This window comes from Triplophysa dalaica, chromosome 23, assembly GCF_015846415.1.
Source record: "Triplophysa dalaica isolate WHDGS20190420 chromosome 23, ASM1584641v1, whole genome shotgun sequence".
NCBI classification, from domain to species: domain Eukaryota; kingdom Metazoa; phylum Chordata; class Actinopteri; order Cypriniformes; family Nemacheilidae; genus Triplophysa; species Triplophysa dalaica.
In genome coordinates, this window is record NC_079564.1 from 16677368 (window position 1) to 16693075 (window position 15708).

General features: G+C 37.0%; 1 protein-coding gene across 2 annotated transcripts in view; it reads right to left on the bottom strand.

The window, feature by feature from the left end:
- tmx3b (thioredoxin related transmembrane protein 3b) overlaps positions 1-15708 on the bottom strand; it is a 107153-nt gene that overhangs the window by 42192 nt on the left and 49253 nt on the right. For both annotated transcript variants that reach the window (XM_056737748.1, XM_056737747.1), the window contains 3 exons: positions 12173-12272; positions 4350-4427; positions 3203-3269 (listed from right to left, as the gene is read on the bottom strand). In XM_056737748.1, coding sequence (XP_056593726.1) covers positions 3203-3269; positions 4350-4427; positions 12173-12272 — 245 coding nt within the window. The remainder of the gene's footprint in view (positions 1-3202; positions 3270-4349; positions 4428-12172; positions 12273-15708) is intronic.

Below are 15708 nucleotides of genomic sequence, written 5' to 3' on the forward strand. Positions count from 1 at the left end.
TCTGACTAACCCTTAACTTTATAAAAGTAATGTATTACAGTAACCTATTACTTTTTGCTGTAACACAGTAGTGTTAAATTTTCAGTAATATTTTACTCTGTACATGTTCAGTAACGCTTGCGTTATAACAAACTTTTCACAAAAATCCTGCAAGTAAGTTCTATTTCCTGGACCGGACCCGTTTTTAAAAGTGTGGGGAATGAGCGTCTGAGAGGCAGGCTACAGTAAAGGGAGAAACGCAGGAGCTCAGGTCAACCAAAGGTGAAAATATAGCGGTGGTTTTTGACATGTTTTATGAATTCCCAATTATGTTTTTACCAATATTTCGTACTAAGGTGCATGTCACATTGCACAATGAAAGAAATCATGCATGAGTGTACAACAGTTGATCCTTCCGGCTGCGAAATATCACGTTTGAGTAGTGCTATATGCGGTCTAGAACAACTAATACATTGACGTGCTTGTACACATTATACATATGAAATATATTTACCATGCTTATTTCTTAAGCGAGTTTTCCACCACACATGGGATCTTTTTTAAAGGGACACTCGCAAATGATTACTTGCACTCTAGTTGTTCCAAACCTTTTATAAATTTCTTTGTTCGGTTGAACACAAAGATATTTGGTAGAATGTTAGCAACTGACAATTCTTTGGCATCCTTGACTACCATAGCAGAAAAGATTATAATGGTAGTGAAAGGTGACCCAATATTGTTTGCTTTCCTAAATCTCCCAAAACATATTTTGAGTTCAACAGAACAAAACATATATACTGTATTGGGCTACAGTATTCAGAATGCTACAGAATGGGCTAGGAACCCATTTGGATAAGTAAATTTAGCAATATATATAACCCTAATCTTAGTATTTTTGTATTTTCAAACTAAAATACTTTTTTGCCAGTCAACCTCCTAATTAGACTGCATGGATGGGCAGTGTTTCAAATACATCCATTTGGAATACAAAATTGTATTATTTTGTAATAGTATTTTGCAGAGGTGGGGACAAGTCACATACAGTCAAGTCCAAGCAAGTCTCAGGTGTTAACCATCAAGTCTCAGGTCAAGTCGCAGTAATACAATAAACAGAGGTTAATTTTTTCGATACATGTTAATTTTTGCACAGAAACATGTTTATATAGACACAGAAATGGAAATACTTGTACATGACAGAATGCAAGACTTTAGCATTTCTACAGGCTATGAAACTTATAAACTAAGTATTGTGACTGAAATTTATTATTTCAGAATTTATGCCTATTATATGTTTTATATATATGATGCTGTAATACTTGTGCTGTCCATTATAGGGCACAGTAAGCCTATGGGGACTGGGAATCTCGGATCATTTTATTGACTTCGATCTTGAATCTCGTAGATCAAAATGAACGGATCTTTTTTCATTTTGGCAGAATATGAATAAAATGTATGCTAATGTAGCCCAGTGATGAAGTTATGATGCTTAATCGTCATCTCTGCGTTGGACTTGTAATATGCACGTTTCATATGCGATACTTTAATATATGATGGAGAATATTTGTTTTCTATTTGAAGTGGTTTCATTATTATACAGCACAAAACTTTTGTTGTTATTGTGAGTGTACACAAAAAAATGTTTTTTTTTTAGCAGATTAGCAAAAAAAATGTTTAGACACTTATCAAATTCAACGATTAAATTATTTCTGTCAGTATGACCAAAAAGTTTTTAAAGACTTTTTTAAAGTATAAGTGAACGCACCTGCACGTCCATCAGCCTGTCATGCAGTATAAGCGAGCTGCTATTCAGCTATCCACACGCTGTCCACACAAACACATGAAAACGCACACATTTATTATAGACGTAAGCCTAAATGTAATATAGGGAAGCCCCTTCATTTTAAGATGACCCCCAACATTAAAATTTGGACAACACCACTGTTATAGCAAAATTCCCAAATATAACTACTTATGAGATGAGACGTAGGCCTATCAGTGATGATCAATGATCACATTTCTAATAATAAAGAAAAAACCAAGCCAAATTATGACAAACAGAAACGATTCATTGATTTCACTAGTATTCATTTTATGACATTGACTATAAAGAAATAAATTCTTAGCTTTCCTTGTGGTTCTTGAAATGTCGGATGAAATTTGACGTTGTGGTTGTCGTGTCAGATATCCTTTGCGTTGCATACTCTGAACTGGATCGTGCCAATAAAAAAAGATTTGCCAGATGCAAAGTCCTTATAGCCAAACGTGAATTTTTGTGGAGCTCGACTGTAGTCTGCCATGTTTGTCCCGGTTTGAGTTGTGCATTATTAAAGGCACAGGCTCTGATTATAGTGCTGCTGAGTCACAATAATTATTTTTAAAACTAATTGTATTACTTTAATTTACTTTATTAACAATTCGAGTCATTGTCGAGTCTTCCACTATAAGTCAAGTCTCAAGTCACTTCCTCTCAGTTCAAAGTAAAGTTAAGTCATTTTCTTACTTCAATCAAGCAAGTCGCAAGTCCTGAAAATTGTGCCTCGAGTCAAGTCATGTGACTCAAGTCCCCCACCTTCGGTATTTTGTATTTAAATGCATTTAATCTTAGTATTTTTTTGTATTTATTTTTGTATAGCCTAGTTAATTCAAGAAATCACCAGTCTAATAAAGAGGTTGATTGGCAAAAATATTTTGTATTGTGAAAATAAAAAAATAGAAAGACATTTTGTCATTTTGGAATGTGAAGTTATTTTGGTGAAAGTAACTCAAAAGTAATACAGGAGTCATGTAACGCATTACAATTCTGAGACGGTAATATTGCAAGAAAAGGGGTTACTTTTAAATAACAGCTACAAGTAATCTGTAATGTATTTCAGTTTGGAAGTAACTTGCACAACATTGGTTCTATCTATCTTTTATGTTGTTTACTTTTCCTTGCTTAATTTTTAATCCTACTGGTAGATATGGTTTCGTAAACTATATTACTGTTTCATTTGTTGAAAAGGAACCCCCGGAGGTGTTTGGGTCGATGTTGTCTATTAAAATAACAGTCAAATTAAAATCCTACAGATAGTAAAAATCAATGTATTCCATAATTTCCTGTTATTAGGATTCCTTTTTTTGCCTATTTTTTTCTTATGCCTCTACTATTTGTTCTACTATATGTGTTCTGTAAAGCTGCTTTGCAAGAAAATAAGTAAATCTGCATAAAATTAAACTGACTCACCATCATATGTGAAATAGGTTCCATCTTTAAAAACAAGCACTGAAGGTAATTCCGGCAAAGTAACAGACTGCAGTAAAAGGGAAAAGGAACTATTTATTATATACATTGACAAACAATCTCCCTGGATAAAACACAAAAGCCCTCACACACGCACATATGTAGTTAACACGTATGGTTTTTAATGTAATGCTTTAATAAATGTCTTCATCTATTCTAATAGTTGTGTATGAGTCCATCAAGTGTCCTCAGCATGACAAGTTGAATCTTAACATCATACAGGCGCAGTTGGATTGAAACCGATGATGAGGCATGCTGGTAGAGCAAAGACTCCACAGGACCTGGTTAATTGTTTTGAAAAATATAGTGTGTTAAACAGCTAAGAAGATAGACGGGACTCGTAAACAACTATTTCAAAACATAAAATGAGTCACTGATCATACGCCCTTTTGACGTAACTTAACTTTCGCTTTTTCGCAAAGCAGTGAATCATTAATGTTCACAGTATATAGCCTTCTGTATATATTGTTCATAGTACATACCGACTGTCATATTTTCATAGAACATTCCTTCTGTAAAGTATTTTCATAGTACATGCCTATTGTATAGTATTTTTCCTAATATTGTATTCTGTATTTATTCACACTGTATATCCTGCACTTGCTAATTGCACTTCTGGTTAGACCTAAACTACATTTCGTTACACTGTACTTGTTTATGTGTAATGACAATAAAGTTGAATCTAATCTAATCTAATCATGACATCCGTCTTGCAACAAACAAGGAGAAGAAGAAGAAGAAGAAAGTCCTTTTTGCCGTCGCGCTGGAATTTAACAACTGACAAAACATGTATGCAAGTACTTATCCTAGCACCTTCTCTAAAACAAAAAGAAAACAAAACACTTACCTTCATAATTAAACAGGCATTGTTTCCACAAAGAATTTGTATCCTTTATCTAGCTTTGATCTAGTCGTTACCGAAAATTTGTTGTACATCATCTAGCCCTATTTGTGGCAGCTGTGCAAGGGACTTAGTAAAGTCCATTCTGAGGCGCTAAATGGAAGTAACGCTACACTGCTTCGCGTGAAGTCATGTGAAAAGGGCCTATAGCAATTAAAACCAAAAGTAAAAAAATAGAATTGTTATTACCTCAGTCAAGATATCTTCAGATGCATAAAAGAAATACGTATACACGATGAGTTCAGATGCCACCTCAATGTATTTCTCCTGAAAGACAACATAAGCATAATAACGCTTAGGTACTGTATGCAAAAAATAAGTGCATAATCTTTACATATTAAAAACTTTTATTCTGTTCCAGTAATGCATTGTTCCATAATGCCGAGTAAAGTAAAATGTTTCCAGTTGGGCCGTCACTATCCAATATTTTGGTAGTCGAGTAGTAAAATGTTTTGTTTATCGACTAATTAGGTTTTAATCGAGTAATCTTTATTTTACAATAAAAACATAATACAAGTCTAGGCTGTATCTACTGGAACAAAAGAGTTGTTTTTTGCACTTCCAAAAGAGTAATATAATTAAATTATATTACTAAAATTATTAATTATCACACATTTTGAAATATCGGCTACAAGCCTTGCAAGACTTTAATGTACATGATGAACCTTCTTTAAGACAATTGTTTAATCAAAACATCGCCTCATCGTGCGTTTCACTGGTTTTAAACATGAGCGAGTTTATGTTGCATCATGCAGCAGATGTGCAGCGGCGTCATTTCAGTGTCGAATTAGCACTGTAAATACCACAACTACTAATAGCTCCCAAAGCCGTCTAAGTTCAGAAATATGCGAGGATGCGCTTTCTCTGGCACGCACACAATGAACGGAGAGAGAAAGAGAGAGAGGGAACGGATGCACTGTTGCTATCCTTATTAGGGCTGAAACGATTAGTCGACAGATATTCTTGTTGTCGAGTAGTTGTTTGATTACGTGACTTAATTTAAGGGCCTGAAATATCACAATTTGACCGCTACGGCACTGTAGCGCTAGAGTGTAATGCAGCCTTCCCGAATGCTATCGCAGTAGAAGGACACACAGCGAGAATTATGAAGGGTTTACAAACGAATGCGAACAAGTAAAGTGTGGGAAAGGTGACTGTTCTCCATCTAGAGCTAACTAACTAACTATGTGGTAAATCTTTTTATGAGAGAATGCAATATTAATAGTAATGAAAATAACAACAATAATCATATAATTACATCATTGTTATTATTTGTTTTGCAAAGTATAAAGCTTTGATTGAGCTTAGGAGTCAAGCCTGTTTTGATTATTATAACACTATTAGGTATTAAATGAGAGGAAAATGATTATAAGAGAGGGACGTTAAGTGATAGGAGTCTTATATCTTGCCTTTATTTTTAAAATATTTTCTTCTGTGACTTGCTCTTTTTCATTAACTCTTTCAACTACACTGATGATTTATCTCGTCATTTAAAAAAAATGGTTCCCCACCAAAGACGTTATTACGGCAATCAGTATTTATACTGTTGTACAGCAGGTGGCGCTGTTACACACCTTTGGGAAAAGTACAGAATCCCAGAACCTGGAACGTATATTTCTTATCGGTTTTTAATGATTGTTCTGAGTGAAATCTGGGCGGAATCTTTGACAAAAAACGTTAATTATCTCAAAATTATCTTTTAATCAAAGTGAAGAACAAAACAAGATTTTAGAATACGGTTTCCTTTGTTTAAAAGCAGAAACTCTGTTCTTTCATTGGACATATTGTTTGTCCATATATTCTTTACAGAAAATGTAGTGCGAGACATTAAATTTTGGTTAAAATGTTAGAAAACGCTGCCATAGGCTGGCAGGGGAAAGAACTGTTGTCATAGAAATGCTGCTTAATGTTTCTGTCAAGAGATTTGTTTACATTTAAAAAACAAATTGGTCGGTAATTACCTGATTTATTTATTTATTTGTATTTTAAAGTTTGTAGAGAGTATTTGTGTGATTCGAGTTGGACAGAATCAGCAAACTTAAAGCAAGTTCATTGAAACAAATTTCAAAAGCTGAATTGATTTTATTCACTACGTAAATTATGTATAACTCAATGTTTTAACTAGTTGCAAAAGCTGAATAATCATTCAAGCTGTGATTAGTCAAAACAACACAACTGCTGTGTTTGCTGTCGCGGGCATTTTCAACTTTCTTCAGGAGAAAAATCAGTAAGCACTTTTCAAGCAGATATGCTTTGTATTTTTTCTGGTGAAATAAAGGTTTATAAATATGTTTTATAAGTTTAATAAGATTTGTTCATCCTAGGCTCTTGAATCATATTAATCGAAAAAATCTAATGTACAAGAAATTGTGTTATATGTGTACTAAAAAAATAAAGATACCGTACTAACATAGATAGTTGTATTTGTAATATATTGTATTTGACAGACATGTGTTTTGAATGTGGAATATAAAATAATAAACAAAGTATTATAAAGCAATGTTATGATGTAAAATAAACTCAGCAGTGTTTTAAAAAGGAAACAACCCATTTGTTGGGTTAAAATTAATAACCCAACTTGATTGGTCAGTTTAGCTGCTACGATATACAGTACCACCCACAATCATCTGGGGTGGCCGAGAGAACTAACCGAACGATTAAAGATAAGATCACAACGACTTGTCTGGAAACAGGTAGAAAATGGCCAGAAGTGCTACCAGCCGTATTGGCAGAAATGAGAATGACCTCATCCTCACGATGAAATATACTCTATTCGCGGTTTTAATAGGTAGGTCTTTCCCGACCCCGTGGGTGAAAGTCCGTCTGGATGATTGTGTGGTTTCCCTAATAGATAAACTGATTTCTGCTTGTGCCAGACAGAAGATCTTTGCTCTTTTAGTGGATGAGGGGGCTACCTGTCATCACTGAATGTTCCCCTGTGACGCATTTGGGTCTAAATTTTGAGGTTTTATCATATTGTGAGGTGGTGTGGAACTGCCTAATAGCATACATGGAGGGAAGGATGCAGATTTATGAAACTAAGTGTAAAGGCTGAAGCGGGTTAGGATTAGGATCGATGAACACACAGTTTACTTTGAGACAAGCTAATTCCACAGCCCGAGATCACTGTTTAAAATATTGTAGGCCAGATATTCATAGTCACCCACTCATGCCTTCAGAAAAAGGCACAAGAACATCAACCGATCTATGGTGGTTGTGAAAGAACCAAGAAATTGGACAGGAAGGTGTGCTCTGGTAGAAGCAATAATAATAGTCGGAGGTCACACCTGCCATCACCAGATTAAATCCAGTGCCGAAGAAACATAGGTTTTGGACAAAGTGGGAAAGAGTGTGGGATTTCTGGTTTACAAATTGATGTTGTGGTAACCAGATACGAACTGATCAAATTTATGAACACCAGGACTCGACTATATGATGGAATTAAGGCAAAGATGAGCGGTCTTAGGTTAATGATGACTGGTATTCGACCAGCTGACAGCCTCTCAAGGTGGTGTGTACGCTGTTGTTGGAGATTCTGGTACTTCTATTCCAGATAATGGCGAAGGAGGCGAAGCTGCTAGGGAGCAGACCAAAGAGGCTTCCTATCAGGATGGGCGCATTGAGAAAGCTTACTTTCTTGCATCTGCACAAAATTTTCATCCATGGGAACCCTCATATCACCACCGCCGTTCGCCGCTACAGATGGTGCTTGGCAGCCGCCGCAGAATGGGAAGCAAACGGTGTTGTGGCTGCGTCCAAAAAGAATTTTACAAAAACAGGAACAAAAGAAAACAACCAACGATGGGGAAAAACAGAACTTGGGCACGATACAGGAAAAAAGACTTCCCACAAGGGGGCATAAAAAAAAGACAAGATCCTTAAAGCTTACTAAGACTAGGACACGACTTACCACAAATTACATCAAAGCAAGGGGCAAGGTAATCCACAAGGGTCATTCACAAGCGTAGCAGGACACGACTATAGCACAAGATACACACAGGTACAGTGCTCAGCATAAATGAGTACACCCCCTTTGAAAAGTAACATTTTAAACAATATCTCAATGAACAAAAACGTTTTCCAAAATGTTGACAAGACTAAGTTTCATATAACATCTGTTTATTTTATAGGCCATGCACTGCACTAAAGTAAGAGTGTTATGTTTCCATGGCCAGGAAAGTAATATTTCTTAGAGTTGATATACGCTCATGCTGATCACTCACTGGACGAGTGCATTTAGTTTGTCGCCATTATTAATTATGCTGCATCAAGTAAAGTGTATAGAATAGGTATGGTTAATCACAATTAATTACTGTGGTTAAACCCATAGTTTCCCTGAAATACACTACAACATTATAAGTGACTCAAACTCGCACTGCTTTTAGATCAAGCAGCATTTCCTACTGATCCCAGATCGACACATTGCATATTACAATATGCCAGCTCGATTGCAAAAGGATTTAGTAGTATCACAATAAATTATCATGTAGCCCTAGCTTAATATAAAAAATTCCTTTACGGTTAGAAAGGTTGTCTGATTTGTGTAATCTTTCTTTCTACAACTTGCAAAGGAGTGGCATGGCTAAGAGTGCTTTCTCACCTGACCTGATTTAGAACGGTTGAATCCCACTAGAGTTAGTTTTTCTTCTTTGCGAGGTTCATTTGGGAAGGTATGAATGCAGCAATCGCACTCGAGTGCGCACCATAAACTGACCAAATAAGTGTACCTACTCCTTGAAGAGGTGGTCTCTGTATGCTTTGTTTGTTTGTGGTGGTGAAAATGAAAGTAGTAAAGCACTTTTTTGGACTAAACCAGCTGCCGTAATCAGCTGCGCTGAGGATGATGGGATGAGGACAAATTTGGACTAGCATGGCGGCTAGTGGACAAACTAGGAGTTGTGAGTAGGTGCGGGCCCTCATAGTAATTTGGTCTGATGACCATATTACCTCACAGCTGTAGAAAAGTCACAAGAACAGCGTATCATTTTTGTTGTTTAGCAAACAATTCAGGGAAAGGGGGTTTAATAGGTCTGTGGAAAGGTGCCGGGTGAAGAAACTCCGCCAGCAGTACATCCAAGTCCAGGAGGTTGTTGAGACCCATGAAAGTTCAACATCGCTATCGTCCAGCGCTATCGCACAATTGACCGGCCTAGCGTTATCACATCTGACACCTAAATTGACGTGATTTTATGTCGTTTTTGCCCATTGCCAGTACAAAGCAACTTGTTTCAGAAATTAGGGTGTAAATTTATGCAAAGATATTATCATTTCTCATGCCAATACGATGGCAAGCTAGGTAACTTCATATTAACCATGAGCTTAATAAACCGTTGCTCGTTTTCATGTTATATTATCTTTGCTACATTGTTTAAATAGCAATATGCATTGAAACATATTTTTATATGTAGTGAAATTACATTAGTAACATGGATAAAATGTGTTTATCATAGTGGTGGGCATAGATTATTTATTTTTAATCTAGATTAAAATGGCTCATTTGAATTCTGCCGAAGGCATTCAGAATATGTGTGCTACCCAAATAATAACCAAAAGTAAGTCTTTGAGAACGGGTGTCTCAAGCCAGGTGCATCAAAATGCATCACAAACTGCTTGAGAAAGCTGTTCTACTATGATAATTGGTGATGAAAATAAATTATATTCAATAAGATGTACTTGTGTTTACTTCCGCATTAGCTAAGGGGAGCTTTGCGTTTAGGTGGTACTTGAAACTGGAAGAAATCCTACAGTACATTTAGTCATTTAGCAGACACTTTTATCCAAAGCAATTTACAAAGAGTTGGGGAAGCGATATATCATACAGGAGCCATAATACATTAGGTGCCAATACAAATTTACTGGTTTCAACTAAAGCTAGACCACTACCTGTTGAGAGAAAGTTTTTTTTTAAACCAATTCCGCATTGCACAAGGTGCAAACAACCTTAGTCTTGTCGATGTTTCCATTGGGAAGCTTCTTAAAAAAAAAAATCCCTGAAGCAACCCAGCGGCTTCAAAGCGGCATCCATGTTAGCACGATGTGATGTGGTAATTTCACAATAACGTTATGTTGTGTTCAGACCAAACGCGAATGGCGCGTCAAGCGCGAGTGATTTACATGTTAAATCAATGCAAAGACGCAATAGACCTACTTGCGGCGCGAATTGCGCGAATGAAGCCCTGGTCATGAGATGATGAGGCGGCGCGAATGACGCGAATTGCGCGTATCACGCGAGTTGAAAAATCTCGTTCTCGCCCGGTACAGTGCAATTCAGCCAGGTATACATCCGCGCTAAAATATCAAGGTGAAAGTCATCATAGCTTGCGTAGTATAGACCCAGCTCCCAACCCAACTTTGAGAATAGATTAACGGCGACATTTTTTTATCGCGCGATGAGAGTCTCACGTTAACGCAGCACGTTAACGCCGTTAACAGCCCACCACTAATTAAAACATTATTTTACAGCCGCACCCGTGCTTCATTACAGAATTGTATAGTCTGTATGTTGTGGTGTATACGAAAGATGTGATATATAATGATCAGGGACACATTCAACCATCATAGTCATCTCTCTATAGTGCAGCGTTTTGTCTGCTGGCTTCTGGCTGTCTAAATTTTCCCGCACGTAAATTCTGACCAAACATAAAGCAATTTTGAAAATGGGGTCTCGCCAACGAGTGATGTGGATGTCGTCACGTGAACAGATTTAGGTTTGATTCCACTGGTTCGGACCAAAGCAATCAGTATGGTCAGAAAAGGAAACAACGCAGATAAGATATGCTACAGTGTATCATATTTTGCCATTGGTCCGGATCAAATTAACCGAACTGAAGAATTAATAAGTTGTTAGTTCGGTTGTTCTTTCCTACTTTTGGCCACAGGCTTTGTCCACTGAAAGAAATGGAATTAAACTCAACTGACACTGATCTGTCATAAGTAGGCCTGTAACGACGCGTCGATGATGTTAACGTCAAAATTTCGTGGACGTCAGATTTTTGCTTCACAGCAAAAGATTTCACGCTTCACAGAAGCTCGCCACACACACGTGGGAGACCAAAACATGGGTATGGAAATACTTCAAATTTAGTTCCAAACGTAAATGTGTCGTTATTTGCGCTCTTTGCCAAATGAAGTTTGCATACCATGCCAGCACAACAATGTTGGAGCATCTGAAAAAGAGGCACCCAATTGTCACTTGTGAAGGAGACAATAACAAGTAAGTACTAAAGTTGGCTAAATTAATTACATGTTTTTGTAGTGTAGCTTCAGCTCTGCGCACTTCAGTGGTGCTAGCTTACTGTCTTAGCTCTCCGTGCAGTTTGTTTGTGCTAGGTAGCTACTGGCGCTTAGACAGCTGTGTTTAGCTAACGTTAGTTATCATCTAATGTTGGCTTGAATGGAAGCTTGTTTATGGCTGCAGAACACCACTATCTATAGTAGCTCACGTTAGCTACGTTAGCATTCAAATAAACTAATCATAGCATAGCACTACAATGAGGTTAAGAGTATATTTAATATATCCCAAAGTCATAGCTGTTGTTCTAATATGCATTGCTTTCGTGTTTTCTAGGACAACGCAAAGAACCTTGGCTTCCTATCTTGGCAAAATATACGCAAAAACAGAAATTTTATATTGTGTTAAAGCACTGCACAGTGGGGGGTTTTTTTCACTACAACTTTAGAATTTTTTTAGAAAAATGTAAATGGTAGTCAAAGGTTTCCTAAAACTGTTTGCATTTATAAATTCTTCAAAATTTCTCAGTTTGAGTTCAACAAATAGTTCCTACTATGGTAGTCAATGATGTCCCAGAATATCGGTTGCAAACATTTTTACAAATATCTTCATTTGTGTTAATCAGAACAAACAAATCTATTCATGTTTTAAACCAAATCTTTGTGCGGATTATCACTTTAACCATGGTTTTGTAGTGTAGTACACAAGGAACACCGACTCTATGATCAACACCATACAGCACAAACAAACAGCTCACAAAGCGATTTGAGATGTCACTCACTTTGAGAGGCGACTCCCCACCAACATACACAAACAGCACATTATGCCTCTTTAATATATGTTCAAACATCTGTCTGCTTGGGAGGGATCGCACAGCTGGTCTGAAACACAGAACATAAGGATGCATAAAGTTAGGGTCATAAGTGCACATATGCCTTACATAATTTCTTAAAGAAAGGAACCATTAAAAAACAGTTTTATTAATCAGTACTGACCCAAAAAAGCTGTTACACATTTATCTATCTACACTGCAAAAAAAGCAACTTGCTAAACTGTGTATTCTAAACAAACATGTTTACAATAAACCAATGTCTGAAAATTCCCATTATGCACTGCAACATGTTCAATTTGGTGGTAATTTTTTTAAAGATTACTGTAGTATGCTAAATATTAATGTTTGCAAAAACTTTATTAATGATAGTTTTTGTCATTGTTAGTTGTCTGCTTTAGAGTTTAGAGTTATTTTTCATAAAGTTAGAATGATGTTTCATGATTTTCACTGTTAGAATGTACCAGCGGTCAGAGGTGTAAATAATATAACACGTCACAAAAAGCACAGATCAGCGCAGTTTAATCCCAAAGGTGCAAAAAATGTAGTTATCCAGGGTGTCCACAGTAGCAGTAGTCAAAAACCCAAAGAAAATAAATTGAAGTTTTTTTTTTGTTTTTTTTTATTGAAGTTATTTACAATATACAAATAAATGTGAGTTTGGCTATGACAATGTACAGGCCCAAAAATACAAGTGCAATTCAACCTCTCCACACTTTCCTCGAATGGCTGCGAGCAGGATGCAGTTCGTGGCCAGACCTGATGGCAGAGCGGAGAATGGGATGTGGCGACCTGACAAGAGCTGAGATGATAGAGCTGGATAAAGAAGGACGTGGCAACTTGACACGACTTCGCTACAAAATTTCAAATGCTACTAGATTAATAATTCTATAATTTACCTTATTAGTTAGATTATTTACTTTTATTTAGCCCTGTTGTGCAAGCACTGTTGAGCTTGTGCAGAGGCAGCAGCTCTTGCCAAAGGGGAACTGGAATCCCCTGGGTGTGTCTGGGTCCCCATTGGAGTTTTGGGTTTCTCGCCACCGTTTGCATACTGTTTTGGGCCATTTGCCTGCCCGGGGGGGCTGCTTTGGAATTTGAATTTAAAAGTTCTACATGATATTGCATATAGGAATTTATATTCTGTTTAATATTTGACCTGTGTTTCTCTCTCCTTGTCTGTGTGTGCGTGCTGGTCTGTGTGTCCGTCTGTGTATGTTTGTGTGGTTGTGTCTATGTCTATGCGTGTTCGTACGTGTGAATATTGTGTAAAAAGTGCTATATAAATAAAGTTGAGTTGAGTAAAATAACAAAAATAAAAGTAGAGGAACAAAAGAAGCATTCCATCTAAAAGCGAATGCTCACCCATACCTGAATGAAACGCCCTGTGTAACCATATCCCCACAAATCTACGTCAGTACGTGGTATGAGTTGACTGAGACCGCCCAAATGTCAACGCAAGTAAGGTTGGTGTACCTGTCAGCACAATTGCTTTGGAACCTGATGTTCCAAATATGTTAAGATGTGTAACATTTCCGTCACACGCTTGCAGTATTCAACCAATCACTTCGCACTGGTTAACTGGCCAATCATAGCACAACTCGCTTTTCAGAGCGATGAACTTTGATAAGGTAGCCATTCTTTGCTGTTTTTGAGGCTTTGATTATGTTTTTGGCGTGTTTAACAGTGGATTTTCATGTTTCTAATTTCAAAAATGCATTATAATTCACATATTTCAAGTCTATTATTCACCGCTGTCCCTCTTCTAACAAAACGACGGGATTTCTTAAGGTCTCTATAAAGTCCCACCTTCCGAAACGCTCTGATTGGTAAACCTGACCAGGTCTGTCGTAATTGGTTCCATGCTTAGAGTGTGTAAAGATTAGGGATGGGCATTTAAAGCAAAAATAATATTCGAAGATCGATGAGAACTATTCGAAAATTATTTGAAATTCGCACCCCTCCCCCACATGGACGCATTTACAGTATTACACACACACAAACGGAGAGAGAGAGAGAGCACATTTACGCATCAAATCAGTATGACGGCACACTGCTTTATGTATTATGGAATATGCAATCTTACGTTAAGCAATACATTAAAATAACGTGCTGAAACAAATATATTAACAACCGAATGACGGCACTTATTAACAGTACGTCGATCAGCATCAACCGCTCATAATGCTAGGACATTTCCCTATTCGATATGAGCATGCACATTTATACCAACTAAAAAACAGCAGTGTGATTAAATCTTATGGCTTTAATATATTTTCCTGATTAGACTAGACATAAAAGGCGTTAAAACATATTAACCGAATGACGGCATTTATTAACAGTTCGGAGCGATTTCATGCATTAATAGTTCATAAGGCTTCAGTTTCAATTGTCATGAAAAAGTTTCTGCAGTCTGGCAGTGATCATTTTTCTAGACTAACAGTTAACTCGAGCTGAACAAACTCCATTAGATTTTTAAAACCCTCTCCTCCGACAAAGCCGATCGGAAGCATATCCTTAGCGATCATCTTGCTAGTTAGAGCCGTTATTTGCTCCGCCCGTTTGGGATCCAAATTGGTTGGTCTGACCATAAACTAGCAACTGATTGCTGACCTGTGGATGGACCTGCTGGGTGCTTCGCCCTGAAATGATTGTGCATAGTAGTTGTTGATCCATGATAAGCTAGCTTTGCATTGCACAGTTTGCACTGCACTTTATTCTCATTCATTTTATTAAAGGACCCCCACACACAGAACACATTTTTGATATCAATTTACCGTTTCCGTTATGCCACGCGGGTCTACAGTGTGCGTAACTTCGTTACCAATTCTTGTGGGAAAATGTCTGTCGATTGACAGCCTTTAGGTTTTAGGTGCGTTGTTATTGGCAGTGCCACCCTTTGGTTACATGAACACCGTTACACGTGAAAACACGGCGAGTTTTTTAAGATCGCACACACTATTCGAAATTCGATAATTAAATATACTATTCGAATCTGTGTCTGTCCCCCGGATTAGCAAACATAAGATATTGCGTAAACCTCTTGAAAGTAATTTAATAAACGTTAAACAAATCAAACATGAACAAAATACAGATAATCAGCTGTTACGACTCGGATTGCTTAATATTAGATCTCTCTCAAATAAAGCACTTTTTGTTAACGATTTGATAACCGATCATAAAATAGACATGCTTTGTTTGACAGAAACATGGCTAAAGCCAGATGATTATATTACTCTAAATGAATCCGTTCCCCATGATTATTACTATAAACACGAGCCTCGTCTAAAAGGTGGAGGGGGAGGTGTCGCTGCACTTTACAAGAATTCTTTTATTACCTCTCAGAAGTCTAATTTTAAATACAATTCTTTTGAAGTCATGGTACTTCACGTATCGACACCTAATACTAAGGACAAAACATTTTTAAAATTTATTCTAGCTATTGTATATAGGCCTCCAGGGCACCACACAGATTTTATTAAAGATTT